This window comes from Diceros bicornis, chromosome 14 (genome assembly GCF_020826845.1).
Source record: "Diceros bicornis minor isolate mBicDic1 chromosome 14, mDicBic1.mat.cur, whole genome shotgun sequence".
Classification (NCBI taxonomy): Eukaryota; Metazoa; Chordata; class Mammalia; order Perissodactyla; family Rhinocerotidae; genus Diceros; species Diceros bicornis.
In genome coordinates, this window is record NC_080753.1 from 60,656,397 (window position 1) to 60,683,992 (window position 27,596).

Here is a 27,596-nt window from a genome sequence, read left to right on the forward strand (position 1 = left end):
TTTTTAGGAGCATTCCAAAGAAAGTCAAGAATAAGATAAAGATACCTACTTTCATCCTTGCTCTATCACATTATAAATCCTAACCAAGGCAATAAACACGAAAAAGCTTTGAACTAAATGAACTGGAATGAAATAGGCAAAAATTTGTAATGCTAAATTTGAATATTTCTTATTAGCTATATGACTTGGACAAACTGCTTAATCTCTCTGTTTTCAGTTTTCTTATCTGAAAAATGGAAGTATTATTAGTACCAACCTCACACAATTACTACTTCATATATATTGTTATATCATACAATATACAAGAGTTAAAGTGAATGAACTGGAGATACATATACCACTATGGTTAAAATTCAAAAACATGATGTTGAGTTTTTTAAAAAAGTAAGTTGTACTAAGATGTATTCAGTATGATATTTATAGGAAGCTTAAAAATAGGTATAGCATTAATATATATGCATAAATTGTATTAAAACAGATGTGGGAAGGCTACACAAGACTTTAGAACAACAACGGCTTCTGGAGAAGAAGGGAAAAGTATTTAAGAAGGATATAAAAGGGATTTCAACTTTATCTTTTTTCTTTTTTGGTGAAGAAGACTGGCACTTAGCTAACATCTGTTGCCAATCTTCCTCTTTTTGCTAAGGAAGACTGGCCCTGAGCTAACATCTGTGCCCATCTTGCTCTATTTTGTATGTGGGATGCCACCACAGCATGGCTTGATGAGCAGTGCATTGGTCTGCGCCTGGGATTCGAACCTGTAAACGCCAGGCTGCCAAAGTGGAGCACGCGAACTTAACCACTACACCACGGGGCTGGCCCCCTCAACTTTATCTTTAAGATGCAGAAAAGTTAAGGTTCAACCTTGATTTGTGCACAAATGCACTGAGTGACCTCTGCCAGCTAGAGGTGTTGGCTGGGTTGGGGTACAGGCCGGTGGTACACCATAGTAAGATTAGCCCCGGGGCGGCCCCGTGGCTTAGCGGTTAAGTGCGCACGCTCTGGTACTGGCGGCCCGGGTTCAGATCCCGGGTGGCGCGCACCAACGCACCGCTTCTCCAGCCATGCTGAGGCCACGTCCCACATACAGCAACTAGAAGGATGTGCAACTATGACATACAACTATCTACTGGGGCTTTGGGGAGAAAAAAAAAGGAGGAGGATTGGCAATAGACATTAGCTCAGAGCCGGTCTTCCTCAGCAAAAAGAGGAGGATTAGCATGGATGTTAGCTCAGGGCTGATCTTCCACACACACACACACACACACACAAAAAAAAGATCAGCCCCAACATATACGTTATTCCCTTTATGCAGATTGATGCTAAACACCTGTAACACTCTCTTTTTATTGGAGGGTAGCAAAATATGCTACCCTCCAAAATATGCCACTTTTGTATAAGGATTATTTTCATCTGAAGGCAACTGAGAAGAAGATAACACAAGAAAAGCTCTAGGCCCTCCTCTGATTGGCCTAAGAACAGGACATAAATTTGCAAAGGTGTCCCACCCTCCCTCTCTACTAGGAAAGACAGAAGTTAATCACTGGAGACAACTCAAGACCCTTAGCCCAGAGATGGCACCAGAGGAATCTACATAACAAACTTTACTATCTAGTTCATATCTTCCATTAGTTTCCTATACATTCACCTTTCCAGAATTTGTTACTCCTAGAGACTCAAGGTCGTTTTCCTTGTCTTGTCACTTCTCTAAAAATTTATTGTTCTTTTGCCAAACTGCTATATAAGCCCAAGATCTAACCAAACCTTTGAGTTACCCATCTCTGGGTACTCCAATGTGTTACATGTGTGATGCACATGTTCATAAACTTGTTTTTCTCTTATCTGTCTTTTATTACAGAGCTCCAGCAGAGACCTAGAAGGGTAGAAGGAAAAAATTTTTTTTCCTCCCCTGCATTATCCTTACATTTATTCCATTGTGGCTACCTCTAATGGTCTTGGAATAATATCCTTATTTTATTAGGTTAGGCTCATCCTAGGGATTAATAAATGTTTTTCATAGTTTGCCCTTTTTAAAACCTCCTATCTCTGCCCATTATTGACACTTCCAAACCAAGAACTGTTTTCTTCCCTGTTGGGGGTTGGGGTGGGGCAATCATGGAGTTATGTACTTCCCTGACCTCACCCCAAGTCCCCTGACGGTATTAAGTGGCCCTCTGATGTTCCTTTCTCTGCCATTATATCCTCCAGGCCCGGCACTAACGTCCAGTTCATCTGTGTAGTCCAGCAGCAGCACAGTGCCTGGCTGATAAATGCCTGGTGAACTCTTGTTGAACTGACCACACTATGGGGTCTGTGTGAAATTTCCCAAGATTTCCAGGACAGTTTGGATTTTTAAAAATAATAATTATGGTTCCAAAAAGGACAATTCTCCACGTCATCTGGGCCACATGAATTTGGTTTTCAACGATGTTGGTATTCTTCTCTTTCAAATAGCTTTGCTTACTAAGTTTTACTCCCGTGTCCCTTTACTCTCCCTACTGCCCCCTCTCCTTCCCCTTAAAAGGCTCACTATCCCTTCAGACCTGAGTCTCCAGACTTGCAGGTGACAAAGTTGGAGTACCAGAGTCCAGTTACTTAACAGGAGACAGAGAAAAGTGGGGACATTTCTCCCCAACTTCAATTAATTCCTGCTCTTCTCTTTATCATCTTTCTTCTTGTTTAGTTGGTTTTATTCTGTTCTTTGTCCAGCTTATTCAGGTGAAAGAATAACTCACGTATTTTGAGGCTGTCTTACTTTTAAACAAAAGCATTTAAGGCCATAAATGTTCCTTTAAATACCTCTTTAGATATATCCCATAAACTTTATCTTTCCATAAATTTTCTCTTTTCCTGCATTCTACTGGATTGATCAATTTTTTAAAATATTCTATTTTTCCCTCTTCAGTTTAAAAAACCACAAATTGTATTTCTATTCTTTAATACACATACACACACATATATGTAAATATCCTTTAATAAATTGTTCTAAAGCCTAAATTTATTTAGGATCTCTATTCAGCTCCTAAATAAGACAGGAACTTTTTAATTTTTTTTTAACAGCTTCTCTTCCCAACTATTAGAGTTTTTATTTTTTAAAAAAACAATAAGTTATTTAAAGCAACACAATGGAAGTAAAAAAATTGTTTTTTAATTCTATAATTACTTTTTGCATTCCACCTCTTTGCTGAGAGACAATTCTCCGTGGAATTTCCACACAACTTGTAACCGCTTGTATAACAAACAGCCTTGGAAGACAGAGGTAGTCTTTCCCTTGGGGGAGAAGAGATTTGTTTCTTTACCAGGATAATAAAGATAACATCTTCCTCAGGGGCAAAGGTTGGGCAGGTTTGCTAACAACCTCTTTAAAAGATTGGAAGGAAAACAAGCAAACAAACACAAAGCAACAAAGAAAAGACTGGAGGGTTCCTAAACTTGAGGGTTTTCAGCTGTGCTCTAGGTCCAGCGTGTGAGCAATGCCCACCTGAGCTGCTCCACGACGCCCCTATGGGATTTGGGAAGTTTGGAGAAGCAATGTGAACATGAAAGTTATGCTGCCTCTGTGCTGTGGTTAATCAAGTCCTTTGTCTCTGATTCAGGAATCTCGTGTCATTCTGCCAGCAGCCACGAACCTTCCGCAGGCTTCCTTGTTAACTTGCAAGTAGGGTAAAATCTTAGGCCTTTCCGCAGTTCCTGACAGCCTGCCTTCTTTCGCACTTTTGTTCTTGCAGATGAATATCCTTTAATAGTTTTTTCAGTGAAAGTATGTGGGAGGCAAATGCTCTCAGTATTTACATGTCTGAAACCCCTCACATTTAAATAATTTGGCAGGGCATAGAACTGTAGGTTTATGGTCTCCCCTCAGCCCTGTGAAAATATTTTTCTGTACTTATTAGTAATGATGACAAGTCTGCTGTCAGTCAGTGATATTTCTTCATAGGGAGTCTGTCTTTTCTTCCTGGCAGTTCTGAAGTTTTATCTTTATCCTTGAGGATCTGCAGTTTGATTCTGATTAGGCCAGGCCTGCATTTGTCTTTATTTATTCTGCCCAGGACTCAGAAGGTGCTTTCATCCAGAGGGTTCATGTCTTGTTCTAATTTTGAAAAATTCCACCCACTACTTCTCTGCCATTCCTTTCAGCCTCCTCTGGAACTGCAATAATACATATTGTGGTACTTAATCTATCTTTCATTTCTCTTAACTGATCAATTTTAGGTTTTTAATTTTTATGTATTTGTGCTGTATTCTGGGTGAATTCTCCAGTAATAGCTTCTTATTTACTAATTCTCCCTTCAACTGTGTCTCGTCTCATCTGTTTTTTCCTCCTTTATTTCAATGAATCTATTACTCATTTCTGATATTTCTAATTTTTTTTCCATATCTACTTATACTTCATTTCTGCCTGTTTTTGCCCCTTATTTGGAATCTCCTGTTCTTCTTGTTTTTGTTTTTATGGTTGTTATGCCTCCATTGATCTCTTTGAGGACATTAGGCTTTTTTTTTTTTTTAAGAATGCCTTTTGATTTTACTTTAATCCAGTGAATTCAGAGTCTGCTGATTTGGTTGGCTGACACTGTAAGGTCAGAGTTCTTTATGTGGTTTCGAATGTGTGTGTGAAGGCCCATCTTGTACGTGAGATAACTGCTCATGTTCTCTCCCTAATCACCCCTCCTTGGTTAGAGGCTTTTGCAGTTCCTCTACTTGTACTCCTAGCCCAGAATCAAGTTGGTAGTGGTGTCTGGGTTCCTGCCCAATGGTGATATTGCTGATGATGCAGTAGAGGTGACTTATCTCGTTTCCTGATAAAGATGCCAATTTTGACAGTTGTCCACGACCCAGTTATAAATCATAAGCTTGCCAAAGTGATGGGGGGTGGGAGGGAGGCTAAAAAGTGAGACGGGAGGGAGGCTAAAAAGTGAGACTTTGGTTTAACAAAACTATTCTATCCTAACTGGTCCCTTGCTCCAGGCTCACCACCGCCCCTCAACCTCGTATTTAAAATACGAATGTTTCCACGTACATTCCAAGGTTAAAATTCTCAAAGACTCCTTTTTTACCATTTTATGATAAAATCAAAATTCTTCAGCTTCCCTGTATCTGTTCATAAATAATCTCAAGGAAGACAGTCTTACACTGTCAATTGGTAACACAACTCAGTATAACAGTACTTTTATTCTGCTGAAGTTTGCTTCCGCATCAAAATCTTCCTCTTACCTTAAACTCTCTTTTCTTTTTTAACATTACTGAGGCAGGATAACCGATTATTGTCCTCTGTAATGCAGGTTTTCCGTACTAGTCAATCATTATTAAGTCGATCTCTGTCTTCTTGCCTTTAGGCAAAGGTATTACGCTTTTTTTTTTTTTTTGGTTTAGAAATTAATTTGACAGTCACTCTAACAGGGGAGGGTCTGCTTCCTCAATAAGTTCTCCACAGAGTTCTGAAATTGTTAAGGTGACCTTCAGTCAGCTTTTAACCATGACCAAGTTTAGGCAAAGGATTACTTTGCAGCTCCTCTGGGCACTGCTTCTCTTTCAAGATCAGAACACATGTCCCCTGGGTTTTTACTATGATTATATTAATAACAGTTACCACTCGTGGGGTGCTGACTGCGTACCAGGGACTGTGCTAGGCAATTTATGCGCATCTTGGGAGATAGCCCTATTACTATTCCTACTGTGTCCATGAAGAAACCGTGGCTTACAGACCTTAGCTAATTTGCCCACCGTCAAAGCCAGTAAGTGCCAGAGCCAAGATCAACGCAGGGCCAGGTTGTGCTCTTAACCTCTATGCTCTAAGAACTTCCATTTAAAACTAAGGGCTTTATAGGAAATGGCTCAGTTTCTGGTACAGTTTCCAGAAGAAGTCTATTCAGCCTAATTAATAATTAGGCAAATAAGACCAAATCTAACATTTATCCCTATGGTGCCTTCCATGACATTTCCTTTTCAAATGACTCATTTAGCTTTTAGATTAATTATCTTGATTTATAAGCACTTGCAGTCTGTTTATAGTCCATATGATTGTGTTCTTATCTAAATTATCTTAAAAATCAGTTTTACCTATAAAAATAGTATGTGCTATCAAATTACTTTGCTTTATATTTAAACATTTGATAGCCCTTCCTTTAATTCTCATCTATTCATTTTGTAATTAAAAAATGCTTATCAAATTTGGCTGGCAGGTCTGGTACTTGACAAACTCAGGTTGTTCTAACTCATGATTCCATGCTGCCTTGATGTTTACAGATTTTCTCACTTTGTTCCAGTATTTTGTGTTTATTCTTACTTAATTTCACTGAGTGCCAAGAGCATACTATGTTGGTCAGAGGTAGGCACAGTTCCTACTCAGGCAACTTTTGTTCTGTTACTTCACCGAGAAACCACGAGACCCACCAAGCTCTACGCATTCTTCTAAACTTTAAGGAAGTTTCTCATATTTGTTCTTAACTTTTGATAGAATTTCAGTTCTATTTGAAGATAAACAGAAAACAAAGAACTTCCATAATGAAATTGTGTGGAACAATCATTTTGGCAACCTCATACTGAATTAACTTTCCATGTTTCTACAGCATGGTCCCCCCACCTACCTACTGAAGTCCTTAAGAGCAGAAAGAGAACTTCAAATCTTTTTGAATCCTCTCAAATATACTGTAAAGCTCTAGAACTTTTTATTTAAAACAAATCACATGCATTTGAAAAACACAGATGCACTCTGCTACTCCAGGTAAGCAGAGTGGGAGTGGAGAGCTCCGCCACTGCACATGGCCCCACATTCTCTCTGGGACCTTAGGGATCCAGAGGAGGGTTTCAGGGCCCTGCACAAATGTAACGGTTATTAAGGTAAGAAACAAAAGAGAAATCTTTGTTCAAATAAAATATTGTACGTGCCTCTGGTTAAAGAAGGAATTGCAGAGGGGGTGGGGGCTGCAGCCCAGAGCACTACCTTAGAGCATTGGCGGAGTATTTTACACAGAATTCAAATACTAAAAATAAAAGAATATCTTTTTGGGGCAACGAAAATGTTCTAAAATTGATTGTGGAGATGGTTGCACATCTCTGTGAATATACTAAACACCACTGAATCACATAATTTAAATGAGTGAATTGTATAATATGTGAATTATATCTCAAGAAAGTTATGAAAACAATAAATGAATAAATAAACTTATTAATCAAAGAAATAATGGTTCTAGAAATGGACAACTTCTTTTTGTATTTAGTCTCTTTATCTCATCTTCAGAACTTATCAAAAACTTCATCTCTTAAATTCATTATTTCAGGTGAAATAATTTAGCCTTTCTAGAGCCAGCAATACTTCTGCACTCTAGTTTTTCCTCTCAGAGGTAAAATATTTGTAGAAGTTTTGCCCAATTGTTTAAATCTTCCATTAAATGTCTTGTCTGTATCTTCACGGCCTCATACAATCACTATATTTTCAGTGAGGTCACATATAGCTGAATGATTTTAATTTTTCCCAGCTAATCATGTTTATTAGGTGACAGATATTTCCCTTCCATATCCCTCAGGTAAGTGAATGGAGGCCCTACATGAAAAAACACGTAATGGAAAACTAGGTCTGCTAACCCCTAACCCCAAATTTAACCTCACAAAGGCATCTGCCTAGAGCGCCAACTCCATGAGCTGGCTCACAGTTTCTTTTCCATTTTATGTCCTCTCAGTCTCTACAAGCCCCCATTTTGTTAGGAACTGTATGCGCTGTGAGGTAAAACGGAGGGCCAGCTAGAGGAAGTACCTTGAACTTCCCTGAGTTTATACAGAGCTGGCCTTCTGACTATTCCAATGTACAGAGGAAAATGAACAAAACAAAAATTAACCTGAAGAACTTAAGATATCTGATTTCCAACGGCTTGTTCAAAATTGGAGTTATGATTGAACTTGAGACTCTCACAGACAGAAGGCCTTTTATAGATTTGGATTTGACCTTTTTCCTTTCTTCTTCACCACACCCTCTTCCTCCACACCTCTGTCTATTGGTCCTTTTAGGCCAGATCCCTTGATACTACATGCTTTAATATTTCTCCCTGACCCCCATGATGCCAAAGAATTAACACTATTTCAGTTTCTTCTCAGTAACATACCCCAGTGGACAGACACCCACCTTCTGTCTGTGTCTAAAGCTTTGTTCTCCATCCTGTTTAGTGACAGAAATGCCCAGGGGAGGTGGGTTAAGTGACTTAGTTTTGAAAACATTTAGTGATTTGGTTTTTCTAGAAAATAGTCCAATATCAATTCTTGGCCATAGGGGTAGAGATGGGTAGAGAACAAAAAGCTAACTGTGACTACCTAAATTTTTAAGAGAAAACATCATAGTTGCTCTGGGGGCAAGGAGAGAGGAGGAAGGGGGATCGGATGGGGAGGAAAACACATGAAATGCAAGGTACTGGTGATCTTCATCAGAGTTGGGTGGTGGCTTCACAGGTATCTACCGTATTATTATACTTCATAACTTAGACATATTATTTTCCAAATATCAAATATTAGATCAAAAAACAAAGGAAAAAGGATAATTAATGCTTAGTCATTTACCTAGAGAAATTATGTAATGGAGGAAAATATTGGCTATAGTTTACACACTCACATTTTAAAAAGAAATTGTTTTTTCTATACTTAAAATTCTACCTGTTAATGTCAGATTCTATTTCAAAAAACAAAATAAGTTCAACTTCCTTATGCTAGGGAGCAATATGAGGCATTATTTTCTTTTGCACCAAATCCACACAAGTCCAACAACAAAGTTCACAGAGAGCAAGATGTGATACATTAGTTAAGAGTAAGTAGACTGTGAATATGAGGTTCTGATGGAGAAAGCCTGCTCCCCTGACTCAGGTGGTAGCTAGCAGAAGGACTTACATGTAATTGGAGCCAGAGAATAAGAAAACCAGCATTCACAGGCGCCTACTATACGTCTTGCCTGTGCTGGCTGTTCTGGCTACACAGACACCATCCCTGCCACCAAAGAGTTCACAGACTAGAAGGGGAAGGAGACCCCAAGAAGTGGTGCATGCAAAACGTGGTCCGTGCACTGGAGTAGAGGGAAGACTCCTTCGTGGTGTGGCAGCAGACGCAGCCATCTTTGTAAAGATATCTAAAAGCCTGTATGGGGTCATCAGATTACCTTCCCCTTCCCAGAGGAAAAAACACTTTCCATCCATTAGGTAAAAGTCTCAGCAAGATAAGTTCACTAAAATAATAAAACATGGATGGAGTGCTTATTAAGAAGTTTTGGCCATCTGTCTGGTGAAAAGCCAAACCTGACAGAGAGAGAAAAATGGTGACCGACTACTTTCTGGAGAAGATGCTGCCATAATGGGACAGCCACTGCACAGAGGCAGCAGTTCCAGATTTCTGCTTCTCTCTGACAGTGGACAAACTGCCAGCTCTCTGAGCCCAGGTTTCCTCATCTGCAAAAGAAGGTGCTTAGCACCTCACACACTATTGTCTGATCACAACTATCCCATGGGATGTCACGAGGGGTACCTTGAAAAACCTGGGCCATTGTCAAGTACATCTGAAAAATGCTGGGTTCAACTACGTTAGGCAGGGGAAACTTGATAAAGATTATTAGTGGGGTTTGTCCTTCCTAAATTTTAAACTAAAAGGACCAAGTGCAACCTTAATTTTGGATTCCACCGGTTACCCGAGCCACACCACCCCTGCCTTTCACATGCCAGAAGGGAACTGGCAGGGGCATTTGGTGAATATATCCATGTCCTGACTTCCAGGATGTCTTGGGTGTCATCTCCACTCAAATCATAATTCCTGCCACTCAAAATGACCCTGGGTTTCTTGCCAGTTTAAAATTTTAACTATTTGGAGTTGGAAAAACAAGCTTTTCTGAGTTCCATCAAATAAACCTTATATAATGTCTCTGAGGCTATGAGCAAGCAAAATCGTCACTCAAGAGGTCATATTCCAAGCTCATTAATGATTCATTTTCCTTATGCAAAATGAGTCAGAATGTTTCTGTCTACGGGATCAGCCATGAAGCCAACTTTTGGGATTTCGTTTTTCTCCAAAAACTATCATATATGCTGGTTACCTGTACATGACATAAGGTTTTTCACTTCCATTTAACCATCCTCTCAGTGGGGTAAGGCATAGAGTGTTGTCCAGATTGTATGGATGTGGAAACAGAAGAATAGAAACTGTTCTGCTCAAGGGTGCACAGGTGATGAGTGAGTGGAGAGGTGGGGTCTGAACACAGGAGCACGAGGCTCCCAAATCTCCAATGCATCTATTAAATCACACCACACCCAGCAAAGGGCCCCTCCTCCTGAAGGCCTCCCCAGATATGGAGAACTCACAACAATCATGTGGCCTTTCCTATATCTCTTAGGACCCCTCTATTCCTGTTTGAGCTGCAGCACGTCCCTCAGCCTCAGCAGACTCCTCTGTAAAACAGGAAGGACATCCTTACTTCACCGAATTATTATCAAGGTTAAATGGGATAATACATATTAAAAACGCTTATAAGTTACAAAACACCATACGAGGTAAGGTATGATTAATTATCCTTTTCTGTTTGTTTTGTAAGCTATTTAAAAAAAAGTTAATCAGATTAACAACATAATAATGGCTACCATTTTATTCAGTACTGACCACATGCCAGGCACTATTACCTTACTTCATCTTCAGATGAAGCCCATGAGGGAGGTACTCAGCTGATACAACTCAGCTCTGCCACTTACTAGTTTTTGTGACCTTGGACAGTTCCTTTATCTCTCAGTTCCCCATATGCAAAAAGGGGATCCTGCCAGTAGCCCCTCGTGGGGTTGACAGGCATCAGTTTATGCAAAGCACATAGTGAGCACCTGAGTGTTTACTACTTTACTTCTCACCCGTACATGGCCGAACCGTGACTGAACTCAGATCCAGCTGACGCTACTACCGCCTCCTGCTATGGCACTTATCATCACGGTCTATAATCTGGGAAGAGTTTACGTCTCTTTGCATTACCTGATTAAAAGTATGTCAAGGGCGGGGACCACACTTTCTTTATACTAAGCATGGTGCCTGGCACACTGGAAAAATCACAGTGGAGTTGAATTAGAAAGCCTTGTGGCTCTTTGTCATGATTGCTGGTTTTACCAACCTTGATCTGGCTGCGGTACCAGGGAAGCTGGTTCTTGGGGCAGGGAAGCAAGAAAAGGGGGAGAAGGGCCATCTGAGAAATGCTGATAGAAGAGAAAAGCTACTGTAAAGAACAAATGATTGGGAGGTATAGCTGAGACATCATTTCCCCCTTAGGTACATACATCAAAGAATTAAGGGATAGATCCCTTTGGACAGAAAGGATGAAGGGATTATAAACTGGAAACGTGGAAATGCTGAGGGTCTTTTTAGACTTTTGTTCTGGAGAGCCAAAGGGTCAAGTGTGGAGCTGGAGAGGAGAAAACAAGAACAGGATGCTCAAGGCTCAGAACAACACGGGAGAAAGACCTTCGGATTTCCTATTAGGCCAAAGAAGCAGTTCACCTCAAGTGTCAGTTACAAAGCTCCTGCCTCCCAGCTCCAAACCCACCTTCCTGCACTCTGCTGTGTGAGGCTGGGCTGGGCTCTGCAAACCGCACTTCTGCTCTGCCAGTGACTCCCTGGAGGGAGGCTGCAGGCTGCGGGAGGTAGAAGGGACCGGCTCTTCCCTGCTAGCTTTCTTTCCCTGTCAGGGCTCCCAGCAATACTGCTACTGCACCCCAGTAACATCGGTTTGACCAGTAGCAGCAGCTGAATCATGTTGCAGTTTTTCTAACAAGTGCAGAACCAGCCTCACCATACCTTCCCCAGAGACCCCAGCATGGCTGTTGGTGCACCTCCTCAGAGGGGGTTCTCAGCCCCACGGGTCCCTCCTCTGAGCTCAGAGACACTTGCCCTTCCTCCTCTTCAGAGGTCCTGACCTTAGCACTGAGGGACCCCGCAACCACGCTTTTCAGTTTTATTAACTCCAACTTCCTCCTTTGTTCCCCAGCCCTGGAGGGGGTGGCTGCTTCCTACAGTTATTACATCCATGGAACCTTCATGTTCTCCTTTTGACTTTTTAGCTAGCTCCTCAAAGGCTAACATTTCTTTAGATTAAATTCTCAATGTTTAAAAAAAATGGTGTGGTTTCTCCCTCCTGCCTGGATCCTGACTGATATGGCTAGGAAAGAAGGGAGAAAGAGATTTACCAGGAATCTGTAGTCCCTAGCCCTGATAAACTACAGAAATAAGATCCAGAATAACCAATTCACAACACAAATCTAAACAAAGAAATGAAGAAAAAGGGGTGTTGATAAGTTGCTCAGGGAATAACAAAAGTTGCTTCAAGCACAGATCCTCTGCTCATTTAGGGAAGCTTCAAAGGTACCAACTGTATCTCCTTCTCCTCTTTTTTTTTTTTTTTTTTGTGAGGAAGATCAGCCCTGAGCTAACATCCATGCTAATCCTCCTCTTTTTGCTGAGGAAGACCGGCTCTGAGCTAACACCCATTGCCAATCCTCCTGCTTTTTTTTTTTCCCCCCCCAAAGCCCCAGTAGATAATTGTATGTCATAGTTGCACATCCTTCCAGCTGCTGTATGTGGGACGCGGCCTCAGCATGGCCGGAGAAGCAGTGCGTCGGTGTGGGCCTGGGATCCGAACCCCGGACCACCAGTAGCGGAGCGCGTGCACTTAACCGCTAAGCCACGGGGCCGGCCCCTCCTTCTCTTCTAATACTCAACAAAGAAACACTGCAAATACTACACCCTAGACTAAAGGACCGCCATCCCTGCAAAGAATACACCAGACCTATGATCCTTCAAGTTTCTTTCTATTCCTTTATCAAATAAATCTCAGTGGTGTCAGAAGAAGAGACCCAAGCAAGGCAAGGGACATGGGAACGAGCATCAGGGAGGGGTTAACATTTCCAGGCAGATGGAACAAGTCTAGAAACACATGCCACTGAAGTCTACCGTGTGGCAATGACTCCCTTTCCCGGTCCTTAGCCAGGGATTTAGCCACCTGCTACGCTGAGGTTTAATTGTGTTTGATAGATAGCACAGAGTCAGAAAACACAGCCTGTACTCTCATCAGCACAGGACTCTCCCACCGTTGTCCAGTCCCTAGGGCTTCTCCTCCGCCCTGCAATGTCATCAGAAATTTAGTCTGAGCCTGAATAAAATGGAATCAAACATTTTCCCACAGGCTATTTTTCAATAACTTCCTCCTTGAATAACCTGAGGATTCAAATGGTTTGCAGTGCCTTACTGTTACCCTCACTTGACAGGTGAGACTTGACAGTCTTTGTTCCTGTGGAAAGTGTGAAGAACCTGAATTTGACAAACCAAATAGGGGGTAATTTCCTCTTGGCAGAGTTTCCCAAGGTTCTAAATCTAAATTCCTTTTATTTATTTGTTTATTTTTTGGAGAGGAAGACTGAGAAGGGTGGGGATAAAGGGAAGGAAGAATACTGGCTCCTCAATTCAGTCAGAGGGTTAAATTTCTTTGTTGCATCTATTCTTTTACCTGGATCACCTGGTACCTGAATTATGATGATGACTATGTCGCTGGGCACAATGAGGTCCCTGTGTTTGGAAAGGTATTGGCAGAGGCTGGGGAGGGCAGGAGGTACAGTTCCTGCACAGAGGTGCTATAGTGGTGGTGAACATTCCAAGACAAATAGCAGAAGAGTGAGCTGTAAAACCTTAAACTTCCCTTGAGCTGATACACTTGTTACTTGCTCACTGTCAGGCGGGATTCTGTCTGTGCTGTCTGCCCCGCCTCGCTTGTTCTGTGTGCTACTAATGAACTGGAACCATGTCAGTGCCTAGGAAGGCTTTGGTTGGCTCACCCTTTCCCAGATTGTGACAAGGAGATAAGGCAGAAAGCAGAGAGGGGAGGAGGGAAAGGGCTAGATTTGAGAGCTGAGGCAGAATAGAGAAGAGCCCACGATCACTTCAAGAGGCTGGGTCGTGAGCAGTGCTGTGAGCAGTGCTGTGAGCAAGAGCGCTGCGCCGGGCCAGTGTCATGGTTGGTCCCTCAGGCTGTCAGTCGTCATCTTTAAGAGGCCCGTGTACCTGCCATGTCCTCCTTTCTGGGCGTCTCCCACTGTGGGTCCTGGTGTGGCAGGCACGGAGTGCTGAGGGGTGGTGAATAGGAAAGTAAGGAAAGACACAAAGCAGGATATGTCAACATCGGAGACATTCTTATTGGCTATTGATTGTGGGTAGTTGAAATAAGGGATCCCTTCAGGTGACTGGCAGAGGCCCGCTCAGCTCTAAAGCAAAGGCACTGGATGAATACAATAAACAAAGAGTCTCGGTGGAGGCCAAGTCTATTTTAGGGCTGGCAGGTTCGTGAAATTTCTACTGTTAGATCTCACCACTGTTTTGAACCATTTAAAAAATATTACAAGTGATAGTAAAGGTTGGATCTCTCAAAGACGAGAGCTAATCAAAGCAAAAATGGCACATTTTAGAAAGGCTAAAGAAGGGATATAAAAACATGAACATCTACGAATGTATTGTTTGCAAACACTTTGGCATCAATTGACTCATCTTTGTCAGTCTGCCTTCCTTCCTTTAACAAATATTTTTTAGATACTGTGTGCAAAGAAACATCAAAGGCACATAAGAGACACCAAGATTAGTAAAATATCCTCCCAAATTTACAAGCTGATAAGGGAGGTAAGTATGTGTTTATCTAAATAATTAATTTAAATACCGGTTAGGTTGGTTTAAGGAACTAAAGGAGGGACTATCTGAACCTGATGACTGTACAGTGGCCTCAGTGGGAGAGAGGAGGGGGCCTCGGGGCAAGAAAAACATCTTCAGCAAAGATATTCTACCAGCAAAATCCAGGAGATAGTATCTGAGGTTTCTTTAAGTTCCAAATGCTAAGAAATAGATGATCCATGTTGATATGTTGAATTTGAAACACAATCAGGACATCTGAGTAGACGTGGCTAGCAGGCAACTGGACTGCCTGTTATGAGGAAGACTGGAGGCCTCAGGAGAGCAGAAGTCACATCCTGTGTTTTTGTGTTCTTCCCCACAGAATCTAACAAGAGAGATTGCTCAGAGAAGTTAACGTAACTTGTAGAGATAACCTACGATTTCTTGTCATATTCAATCAACTGTCTAATATAAGACATTGGTCACCTAGTCTAGGATCACTCAGTTCCTGGGTTTACCTCCTTTCTACTGCTCTTTGGCCTTAGGTCTTCGCGTAACTTTTAGATATCGAAATTTAATCATTTAAGTATGGTATTTTCCCCAAATTTCAGGAAATTAATTTATAGTTTTGTTTAAAAAGATGAAAGAGTGAGTTTTTCTTTATCCGAATTTCAATAGCATTAACACCAGTGTTCCCTCATCCATTCCCAAAGTTTCAATAAACGGAAGTCTGGGTTTATTGTGAAAGTGTAATGTTACATTTGTACTTGTTCTCTTAGATCTATATATTTTTTTATATGTGGCTGATTTGGATAATTTAATGACCCCAGAATAAATTTTCAAAGCTAGTCTTGATGACTGGTTACTAATTTCTCGTGGCTAATCCAATTCCCCAGGAATTTCACTCTATGCCTACAATGTGCAAGGCAGCTGTTAAGAAATTTAAAATGAATAAGACATAGACATTCTTCAAAAAGAGCTTAAAATTTTGTGAAAGAGGAAGGTCAAGAAATGCTCATAAGACGTTCTAGGCTATGTGCAAAAGTGAAGCAAAAGCTTTTTTCCCCCCTCAAAAGTCAAAGAGCTGACAAGGTTGGTACAATTTACAAAGCTATACTTTCACTGACTAATATAAAATCTAATGAGACAGGAACTACATACATGGGGTTTAGGGATAAAAAAGGAATGCCACAGGTGTGTTAGTCCCCCATCCTACCTAAATTCCCATCAGCAGATTATACGCTAGGAATATTTTCTCAGAGGTAGGGATGGAGATGGATGAATACTGGCACTCCCAGCCTGTTCCTCATCAACCAACGCACATCACTGTGCTAGGTGACACTACGGCACAATCTGCAGTGAGGGCCACTCAGGGGACACTGGCCATGACCTGAGCACGTGCCCCATGGGTTCTCAACCCAGCACCTAATCAACAGAATCTGCACCTCTGAGGGTAGGCCCTGGTGCAGGTCTCTTCTGAGAGCTCCCCTGGGGTCTCTGATGCATACAGAGCATTGGGAACCACCGCTCTAGCCTAATGCAGTTTCTCTCACTCTGTAAAAGGCCACTGGTCACCCATGCATCACTCTTCACTATTGCACTTGCTCACACTGAGACCCAATTCAGTAGTTCTGTCAACTTTAAATACACTATCCAACATTTACTGAGCACTTAACTCTGTGCCAGCATTTTCTAGGTACTGAGCTAAGGACCTTTCACATATTTTTAACGTTTAATCTTCAAAAACAACCTTAGGAGGGAAGTACTATTGGTTTCCCAATTTATAGATGGAGAAACTGTAACTTAGAGAAGTTAAGTGACTTGCTTAAGTCACACAGCTATTCAGGGTAGAGCTGAGACGTGAACCCTAACCGCTTGACATCAAAGTTTGTGCTTCTAACCGCTAAGATATACCAGCTTATTCATATGTATGGGATATTCAGTTTTTAAAATGTGTTCTGCATCTATGCACAAAAGGCTATTTGATACATATTTATTCACAAAATGGAGATAAAAATATCTCCTTGGAAATGATTTACCAAAAGGATATATATATTCAGCATCTATTTTCATAAAACATTTTGCTATTATGTGCATCCAATCCCAGTGTCTGGAATCTTAACAGGATCCCACTAGTGTTCCCAGAGATGGCCTATTCCACGTGCTTCACCTGACACTTAAGCAGTCCCTGCGGAAAGACCGCTGCAGTCCAGCCTATCTGCAGAGGTGGCCACATTCAGCCTATAAACTGAGCAGCTCTGAAAAACGCGACACGGCTGAGCAAAGCTGCAGAGTTTTCACTGTTTTCAAAATAAAAGATGATTCTTATATTGTTCTAGAGAAGATTACTGCCAAAGACAAACTAGTTCTTCTGAGCTCACTCCTCTGATCACCACTGTGCTATACTCCTGCCACATGAATACTAATCCTCCTCCTAATGAGAGTCAACATTTATGGAGCTCTGACTATGTGTCAGATGCTGCCCTAGTGCCTTCCATTAATCCTCACACCAAGCCCTCATTATAGAGGAGGAACCTGAAGCACAGAGGCTAAGAAACTTGCCCAGGATTACAGTTATATAATTAGTATATAATTCTATACTATACAGAACTGTATAATTATAGTCAGTGAACAGCGGAGCTCCAGTGGGAACCAGGCAAGCTGGCTCCAGTTCCTGGACTCATTACCACTCCCCCTTCTATATATCAGGCACTGTGACAGACACAGCAATGATAAAGACGAATAAAATACAGCTCCCCAGGAAGAAGAGAAACACATCAATCACAACAGAGATAGGGAGTAAGGGCCAGTGTTCCAGGTAAGTTTAAAGAGCAACACATTGAAGACTAACCTAAAACTGTCAAGAGAAACTATCAGTCTGATAGAGCATTAGTTCCTGGAAAGTGGTCCCCTATGGAGCAGATCAGCTGAGCTGATAGTGTGAATATGGAGAAAGAGAGAGAGAAAGAGGCAGGTGTGGCCTTAGGATACAGTCTCAACTCAGACCTGTGAGGGCCTTCCCAGGCTGCTGTAGGGATCACAGCTGGGTCCCCACAAGGAATTACATGTCAATGAACCAACAGATCCTGGCATCTAGTGGGCAATCAGTGAACAAATGTGATCACTGGGTATGGAGGACTCAGAGGAAAGGGAGTCCTAAGACGAGAAGAGAGAACAGGCAGGCAGAACCAAGGGAACCCATTAGTTTAACTGAAAAAAAAAAAAAAGCGTTTCCTTCCTTTTAGCAAGGGGAAAGGGCAGATGTTAGAGCAAAGCCAAAAGTTGGGAGAGACAGCAGTGGAAGGAGAAGGCCGCACCCATGAGCTCATCAGCAGAGATGCCTGTGAATTTGCTTTTAAAATGCAGAGGTTGCAAAACTGACAGTTCATGGGGCAAACAGTGTGCAGTGTTTTTCATCTGAATAATTTGTCTATATTTAAAAATCAGGAAATTTAACATCATCTGGATTTCTAACTTATCTCTTAAAAAGTAGAAGATGAGGCAACATCGGGCTTGGACTTCCGTAAGAGCACAGTGGCCCCCTTTAGAAGAGCTGGCAATGCCCACCTGCCCACAACCCCTACCACTTCCCCATGGCCTTTATGCTGGGGCCCTTAACTTGTTCACATGCCCACCTAGCCCATGTACACATTTGAATTGGTGACTAGAAGTTCAGATATTAAGAACAGGAGGCAATAAGACTGCTCTGGGGAGGAATTCAGGGCCATGCTTTACAGTAAGGAGAAAACTTAACCATGAAGAGACCTGGCTGTCATCTTAATTGGCGAATAAAAGGCCAGAGAGGACCAGTAGCCAATAAGTGCTTCCAGCCCACCCTCCAGCCCCACCACCTCCAAAATCAGAATTTTACATGACTATAAACGTATCTCATAACTCACATACAATACCTCATTTAACAATATGTATTAAAAACATATATTATCTCATTTAACAACCCTATGAGATAAATATTATTGTCCCCTTTAACAATATTAACTCCCCAGAGAGTTAAGTAATTAGCTCAAGGTCACATAAACAAGATTTGAACATGGGCGGTTAGCTCACCTCCGGAGCTGATAAACTTGAGGCAGTATGGGAGGTTAGACCTAAAGAGTGTTAACAGATGCTCTCTTCAAAAGTGTTCCATGGTGAAATAAGTTTGGGAAATGCTAGCTTCAGGTTTCTTACCGTAAGACTTCTTAGAATCTCTAAAACACTAACGGGCTTAGTGAATCTCCAAGTAAGGGAAGCCATGTCCCCAAATTTAGTTATGAAATCTTCTTTTGCAAGAAACATAGTATGGAGTATGTTGTGGTGGAAAGGACAGGTTCTGGAGCCACACGAATGAAAACTCATAGTTATGGGTTGAGCAATACAGATTTTCTAAACCACATCAAATATTTGCAAACCTTAATTTTTTTGAAAATAGTATTTCATTTATAAAAATCTGTTAGCTTATGATCTTACCTTTTCCTCACTAACCTGAAATCTCCTCAATTAAAATAAATCTTGCTATGATTCTATTAATCTGAAATTCTATTAACCACCACTCTAACACATCTATAATAGGAAGATAATCAAAAACAATCTTACACGTTTGGATATTTTACTGTTTTATATAATCTTTAATACTACCTTTGTAAAATAGAAATCATTGTATTTCCATTTTATAGATGAAGAAAATGAAGCCCAAGTGGTTAAATGAATTAACAAAAGTCAAAGAGCTACCAAGTAAGTGTCAGAACATTAACCCACTGTTTCATTGAAACACACCCTAAAGTGCTGCCAGATGTTAATATACTGATGAAACATTAATTACGTTTGATACAGTTTTTATATTAAATACATTCTGTTTTCTTATTTATCAGTCATTTTAAGACTAGTCACCTAGTTAAGTCACATAGCTTAACCACACATTTTGACTAACCCCATTCCTCAGCCATGGTGGTTCACAGAGAATGTGGTATAACAAGGCTTCTAAGTAACTTGGCTTAGTCATATTATGATTACTAGGACTTGAATGCATCAAGGACCCAATTCTAAGGACCAATAGCCTTTAAAAAAGAAATATGGAAGGTTTTTATTTTTATTCTACAAAAAAGTAAATATTTATTTTCCCCACAAAACTCTGATTTCTTTTTATATATAGTTATTCCAAAAGATTTCTAGCACTACGTTTTGGTATGAAAAAGAATATGAGAAGAAGAATATTAATAATAAAAATAATGCATTTTTCTTCCCTCTGCTGCCTCTTGTCATTTAGTTTCCATGTAACCTAATTTTTATTCTGATCAGAGCAGAAGGAACTGAAAACCAGGATTTTATTAACACCATCGATATCTACCCACACGCAGGCACATGCACAAACACAGCCCTCTGGTTTCTAATTATGCATCTTACAGAGGAGCTTCTCTGGGTGCTCCCTGTGCAGATGACGAATAAAATAGCTCTTGTTTCAGATTTATTTCAAAGACCTCTTCATTAAATGCTATTTGGGGGCAGATACATATCTATGGAAGGTTAAAAAAACATGCTGATAAAATAACCATCAAGGAAATGTGTCACTGACAGAACCTATGATGGTCTTTCTCCAAAGGACACATTTAAAATACATAAACACACACACATGCGTGCACACACTTAAACTATATAAAATTCCTATGCAGAGAGTACCAAGGGCTTGCAGATGTGGCTGGAAAACGGATGGCTCTGCTTGTCTGCTTGTCTGCTTGTTTTGGTGGTGGGGGAGGGGGAGATGATGACGTTGCAGAAATTGCTCAGTTCTTTCAAAGAGTCTGGTGAATTCTGCTATTTCTGTCTTAGAGCTTGGATGAATGGCTTTATGAAAGTAAAAGGAAGAGGGGAAAGTAGAATTCTGATAAGGAGGTGGCATGACAGCCAGAAGGAAGGAGCTGACCTGTCTCTAACTGCTTACCTGGACAGGCAGAAACTCAGGGCCTGCCAGTGCCCTCACCTGCACATGCAAGGTGAGTGGGGGAAGAGGAGGCCAAGGATGAGCGGGGACTATAGCTGGTGGCTGTTCCAAAACAGAAACAGAGACATCTCCTGGAAAAATCCATCTTTCTGCTTTTGAATTCCACCACAAATTGGATGAAAAAGCCATTTAACCCTTAGGCAGCAGCAATAATGTCCTCAGGAAATAAGTGCAAAATGCCTCATGTTTAGGGACACAAAAGAGAACCCATCCAACACAGGCTTCCCCAGGGAAAACAGCCACTTGCCTGTGCTAGGACAGACCAGAGCAGGGTTGCCACATGCACTCATTAAGAGTCTGGACCAGACGCCTGCATTCAAACCTGGCGCCACCTCTTACTGTCACAGCATGAGGCCAGGGGTCTGTTATGTGACCTTTCTGGGTTTCAGTTTCCTCATCTGTAAAATAGGATATTAACAGTACCTATGTAATAGGTTTTTATGTAAAGTGCTTAGAACTGTATCTGGAAGCATGATATAAGGATCTTTTAAACAAACAAATAAATAACTAATTGTAAATATAAGAGAGAGTGAGTGAGCTGGCTTCGGTTACTGAACAATTTGATTTATTAATAATTTAATTGGCATCCATGTTTCCCTGGAAGAGTTTAAGTTGTCAAACAAATGACAGTATGAGCCATCTTCATTCATTTTACAAATGGGGAAACTGAGGCACCAAGAGGGCATACTTAAGCATGGATAATTCTTCTGCAAGTCCTGCAATGTGCTTCTCATCTGGCTGCACTCACAGTGGGCGCTCAATATACACTGGTGGCCTGAACTGAATTTCCTGAGGTCTGAGACCTAACTGGGAATGTAACTGAGATAGAAATATTCTTTATTCTGTTTTCATTCCTTTAACAGATTAGAATTACTAAGGAAGAACAGCGATATAGTTGGCATGCTGAACCATTTTGTTTTCACAACGACTTTTTTTAAGCATGGGAATTATGTATTGGGCATGGGGAACACTCATTCATTGGCAAGACGTTTGTTTAAAGAACGTCACTGGTCTACTGATCAGCGAATGAGGGCGGGAACGCCAGGTGCTGCAGCACACTCATTCCGTAAAGCCTATTAGGCCTTGGCTAAGCATGCCTTTAACTTGCCTCAAACATCTCTGAGTGACGCTTGGTTACCCAGCTTTGAAAAACTCAAGCCATCAAAAAGAAACCAACATACTACATCACAGAATCTGCAAGGTTGAGCACTCTTGTGTCAGCAATGACATCATAAACATCACTATTCCATGTCTCACACTTTTAAATAAAGGACCATACTATTTTGCTGAAAGTGTAAGAAAAAAAATTTTTTTAACTTTGCTGAAGGTCATTTTTCAACTGATGAAATTTGATTAAAAGTTAGCCCAGCCATGGAAAGTTTTACATCAGTATACACACACAAGCTTACAGCTATTTGGCCGCAAAGGCTCTGCCACAAATTATCAGATTAAACCATACGAAATTGCTAATGATTGACTGTTTTGACCCCTGCAAAAAGCAAATTTCATATGGTTCAACCTGATAGTTGTGTAACTTATGACAAATTTCTAAATTTTCTAAATCTCAGTTTCCTCATCTATAAAACGGGGATACTCTTAGTACTATCTTTATGGTGTCATTGTAAAGATTATAGAAAATACACTGTATATGAAAAGTACTTAGTCACTGCAGGTACATTAGTGCTTAATAAAGGATTAAGTAGTAATAAGGATTACTAAAAAGGATTTGTAGTAATAATATTAGCATCTGGTTCTGATGCTGACTTAGTGAAGTAAATCTGAACTGGAAGTGCCTTACTGTAATCATGGTAAAACATGCATTAGGAAATAAGAGCCTAGCTCCTTCCAAAGAAACCACCCCACGCCCCCCACAACGTGCACAGGCAGGCCCCCTAACCACGTCCTTCTCTCTCTCTCTCTCCCCCCAGCATTGACAGCAGCAGCAGTTTTCACAAAGCAGCTGTCAGCTGGAGGAGAGTTCCAGAGCTCAGAGCAAATAAGCACGCCCAACATCTCGCACACACTGGGCTGGGAAACTCTGCCAGCGCATGATGCCGAGAAACGGTGCCCTGGGGGACACTGTTCAGCAACAAAACTGGCTGCTTCTTCAGCAGCAGGCTAGACAGATGACTAATTTCTTTTCTTTTTTTCTTTTTTAAAGAAAAAGCAAACTATAACCCATATAAAGGCTTTATGAAATCTACTTTTCTGTCCATGTGGCCTACCCTCCTTTCTCCTTGTTTTTTGTTTGTTCTGTTTTTTGTTTTAACTTTCTTTTGCATTTCTAGTGAGGAGAGCACTTCCATGTTCTGAAATTGTTTCTCGTGCACTTGTTTTCTCTCCCAGCTATACGGAGCACTCTCCAAGGCAGGAGCAACCCCCAGTGCTGGCACACGGCATCCTCTCAATAAATGGATGGTGAATAATTGATGCTGCAAATCCAGTTGTGAAAATGGCTCCTCTCCTCTGTCATTCTGCACACTTTTAGGCTGCAAACCTTCAAAACAACAACTATGTTCTCTTTGGCTCCCTGTAAACTCTGCCATGCTACTGTGATTCCAAATATTTGATTTAATAATTTTATGCACACCACAGGATAACTGTCCAGAACCAATGAATATACAACTTTCCCGATGGTTCTGTTTATCCTTTATACTAACAAATGTGGTTTCTGTCAATCTATGTTCTTCACTTGCACATACTGACAGATATTTAATATATCTATGAATCTTAACAGAAATAGAAACCAGTACCCTATTTGGAAGTGAAGAGGGCTACCTGGAACCTGAAGGGTGAAGTCTTCTTCCTGAGAATGGCTTCCTCAACTTGCATGTCATGAATACTGATCTCCGGAAGCACAGTGATAATTTATATCCCGATAGCACTGTCCAGTACTATCTCTGTACACAAAGTAATTTCATGAGTACAAGGTCTCAAAACTCTTCCTGTCGGCTAAGTGGGAAGGATATTATGCCCATTTTGCAGATAAAGAAACTAAGGTTTAGAAAGGGTAAGCCTCTGGCTGCAGAGCCACATGGTGGACAGTGCTGCTGGCCATTTGGGTATCTGGGCTTTAGATGGGTGAAGCTGCTAGGACAGGCTACTTTGTTTCTGTGTGGTTGTCTTTCTGGTTGACCGGACCACAGTACAGTAGAAACACCTGGTAGCCTCAGTTTCTTCAAATTAAAAAGGGGGTAACACAATCCAGAAAACCAAACTGACTTAAACTCCACCCTTTCTTCCCATGGGCCCTATATTCTGACAAAGAAAATGTAGATGAAACCAAGGGCAGAAGAAAAAAAAGAAGACAAAGCAAGATAGAACGAATACTTGATTTCAAAAGGGAGGACAATATTTTTTAAAATGGTATTTTGTTTCTGAGTAGATTTGCATCATCCATGAACGACAGTGTTGCCATTGTGATGACTTACCTGTTTACGAAGAGTAATAACCATAGAGAAATCATCAGTGATTCAACAAGACACATGGTGCTGTTCACAAACTTTCAGGCACACATATCCCCTCCCCACAGGATGTAAAGAACGCTCAAATGGGCGAAAGAAAAATATTGGCTTGGGAGTAAAACAACTTAGCCCTTCTGCTGAACCCAGAGAGAGGGCATTAAAATCTCATTATTTTTCCTTTTTGTGGGCAAAGTCATTCTGGTAAAGAGTAAGAGCCGTCAAAAAATTTTTGGTACATTTATTCTTGCCTTAAAGTAGATATAGTAACTCCTAACAGGGCAGGAGGAAAAGGTTTTATACACAAGCATTTAATATACTCATTTAAATACACGTAGAGCATTTATTTTAAACACTAACATGGACATGTATAGCAATAATAGTTAAGATTTACTTAACATTTACTACGTGTCAGGCACTGTGCTAAGGATTTTACGTGTATTTAAACTGACTGTTCCTCACAACAACACTATCCTATAGGTAGGAAATAACACTATTCCCAATTTACAGGAGAGAAAACAAGTCCAGAGAAATCTCACACAGAAAAAAGTCGAGTTGGGACTTACTCAGGCAGTCTGGCTCTAGAGGTCATGTCTTATCACTATTTTGTTTATCTTTGTATCTCTCTTTTAAATAAATTTTTTTTAATTGAAAAGTTAAGGAAGTCCACTTGTCCCTCCTCTCCCACCATGTGTACATGGGCTTTTTTATGGCTATTTGTACATGAAGTGAAAGACAGGCCAGGCTCTGTGAAGGGGTTTGTTTGAGCACAAGCCCACCACAGTCCAGAGTTCCCTCCCCAGGTGGTGGGCCCCCTGCCCGGTGAGAACAGGCGATTGCCTGAGCTGCCATGGGTGGGTTAGGGAGTAAGGGTGCTGGGACCCTGGCCGAGAACTCCCTCTTGGACATCAGCACCAAATGTGCTGAGGAAGAAGCACAGCAACCAGACGAGCTAACCACTATTTATTCTTATCTAAATGAATGGAAGTGTTACCAGATTTCAGGAAACAGCAACTAAGATTAACAGCTGCAAGAGGACACTACGAAAGACACATTAGCAAATTATTTTTTCTTTCAAAGCTACTGCTAGATATTAGTATATCTTGCTTTCTGGATCTATGCTTAACCAAGTCCCCATGGTCTTACTTCTCTATAGATTTAGTAACCAGTTTAACAGAAAAAGTGAATGTAACTCAATCCTTCAGAAATGATTGTGAAGAGAAAAAAAATATGATAATAATCACATAAGTTCAATGACATATTCCAGGCTCATCTTATATTTTCCCTGCTCTGGCCATGGACTTAGTCTTTTCTACAAGAAGCCCTGCTTCCTTTTAGTGGTATTTAGAAACCAAGATCTGGGCACCAGGTGTGCTCCCTGCTACTGTTGTATCATTGTTTCTAGATCCTCAAAGTGATTAGAGGTATGGAGAAGGAAACATACAAACACACACACACAAACACATTTATATCTTCTATCTAACAACCCACGAGTTTATATCAATACCTCTAATTCTAATCTAGCAACCAGGGTTTATTCCTGCCTTTCCTTTTCCCATAATTCCTTTCTTCAACAGTAAGAAACCAGATTCCCATTATCCTCAGTATTTTTTACTTTGCTCAAGCTAGAATAAATAAAAGATAGTTTCAGAATTACTCACCCATACCATTGTAAAAAGAAAGACCCTACTGACTACAGTTCAATATTTTTTGTTTTTTTTCCATAAAATTTACATACAGTGAAATGCAAAAATCATAATTGTATAATTCCATTGGTTTTGATACATGTATACATTCTTAGAACCCAGCCATCAAGATATAGAACACAGGGCCGGCCCGGTGGCGCAAGCAGTTAAGTGCACGCGTTCTACTGTGGCGGCCTGGGGTTCACCGGTTCGGATCCCGGGTGCACACTGACACACTGCTTGGCAGGCCATACTGTGGCGGCATCCCATATAAAGTGGAGGAAGATGGGCACGGATGTTAGCTCAGAGCCAGTCTTCCTCAGCAAAAAAAAAAAAAAAAAAAAAAGAGGAGGATTGGCAGATGTTAGCACAGGGCTGATCTCCTCACACACACACACACAAAAAATGATATAGAACACTTCCAATCACTCCAAATAATACAAAAGTTGCCTAAGAATCATAGAAACACATCAAAAGGACATAGGAGGCGGCCTGAAGGAGCTCCTACTGGCCAAATCGGAAAATAAGAGGTTCAAAATAAAAAATGATAATAATGGATTGCAGCTCATTGAATAAAATAAGAAGCCATAAAGCCTTCTTACATGAATAACTGAATGAATAAACAAATAAATGGGGGAGAAGGGAAAGCTCTTCCTTATAGCAGAATGTCAATTACAAATGTCAATTTTCATTAACGGACACTAAAACCAACGAGTGAAATTTTGATGAGACACAAGAGATTCAGAGTATTATCCCACAAATAAATTACTTATTACTTACAAAGGGAAAAAGAATAAGTTTCCGGTAGAGAAATATGGTGGGCTGTACCTTAACTTAGTGATCAAAGCTATCACCACTAATATGGGGACAAACTGACATCATGCTCCTCCTAATACAACGTTATCAAGAAGGACAAAACATCACTTCTGTGGTATACCTGAAAAAAATGCATAATCTGAATCTAATCATGAGGAAATTTGGACAATTCAAATTGAAGCCCATTCTACTATACAATTTGTTTGTACTTTTCAAAGAATGTCAAGGTCAATAAACATAAACAAAGCTGAGAAATTCCAGATTAAAGGAGACCAAAGAGATATAACAAGTATGTGCAAAAATAAAATTGTATTGGATCCTGGACCAGGGAGAAAATAGCAATAAAGGACATTATCGGGAAGGCTGACAAAATTTGAATATGGGCTGTGGATTAGATGTTGAATCAACATGAAATTTCCTGACTTTATTTACTATACTGTGGTCATGCAAGAAAAAGTTCTCCCTCTTAGAACATACATGTTAATGCATTTAGGAGGAAAGGGCATGTGTGTGCTACTTGATCTTAAACATTTGGAGGGGTATATATATGTGTATGTGGGTGTGTATGTATATATACATATATATTTATATACACATAAACACTATATATATATTCAATCCTCATTATTCACAGATTCCATTTTTTGCCAATTTGCCTACTCCCTAAAATCTATTTGTAACCCCAAAATCAACACTCGTGGCATTTTTATAGTCATTTGCAGACATGAGCAGAGTGTTGAAAAGTTTGAGTTGCCCAACACTCACATTCCGAGCTAGGTTGAACAAGGCAACACTCTGCCTTCTTGTTTCAGCTCTCATACTGTAAACAACTGTCCTTTTTGAAGTCTATTTAGTGCCACATTTTTCCTATTTTTGTGTTTTTTGTTGCCGATTGCACTGTTTAAAATGGTTCCCAAGCATAGTGTTAGCTAATGTTCCTAAGGACAAGAAGGCTGTGATGCACCTTATGGAGAAAATATGTGTGTTAGACAAGAT

The 27,596-nt window shown here is 40.6% G+C and overlaps 1 protein-coding gene across 6 annotated transcripts in view; it reads right to left on the reverse strand.

The window, feature by feature from the left end:
• Nucleotides 1-27,596, reverse strand: part of FARS2 (phenylalanyl-tRNA synthetase 2, mitochondrial) — a 503,346-nt gene that overhangs the window by 163,338 nt on the left and 312,412 nt on the right. Inside the window, exon 6 of one of the 6 annotated variants that reach the window (XM_058555334.1) lies at nucleotides 10,347-10,409. The exons of the other annotated variants lie outside the window; for them this stretch is intronic. Within the exon in view, the coding sequence (XP_058411317.1) occupies nucleotides 10,362-10,409 (48 nt within the window). The 3' untranslated portion in view covers nucleotides 10,347-10,361. Of the gene's footprint in view, nucleotides 1-10,346; nucleotides 10,410-27,596 lie in introns of those variants that run through there. 6 annotated transcript variants of the gene reach the window in all.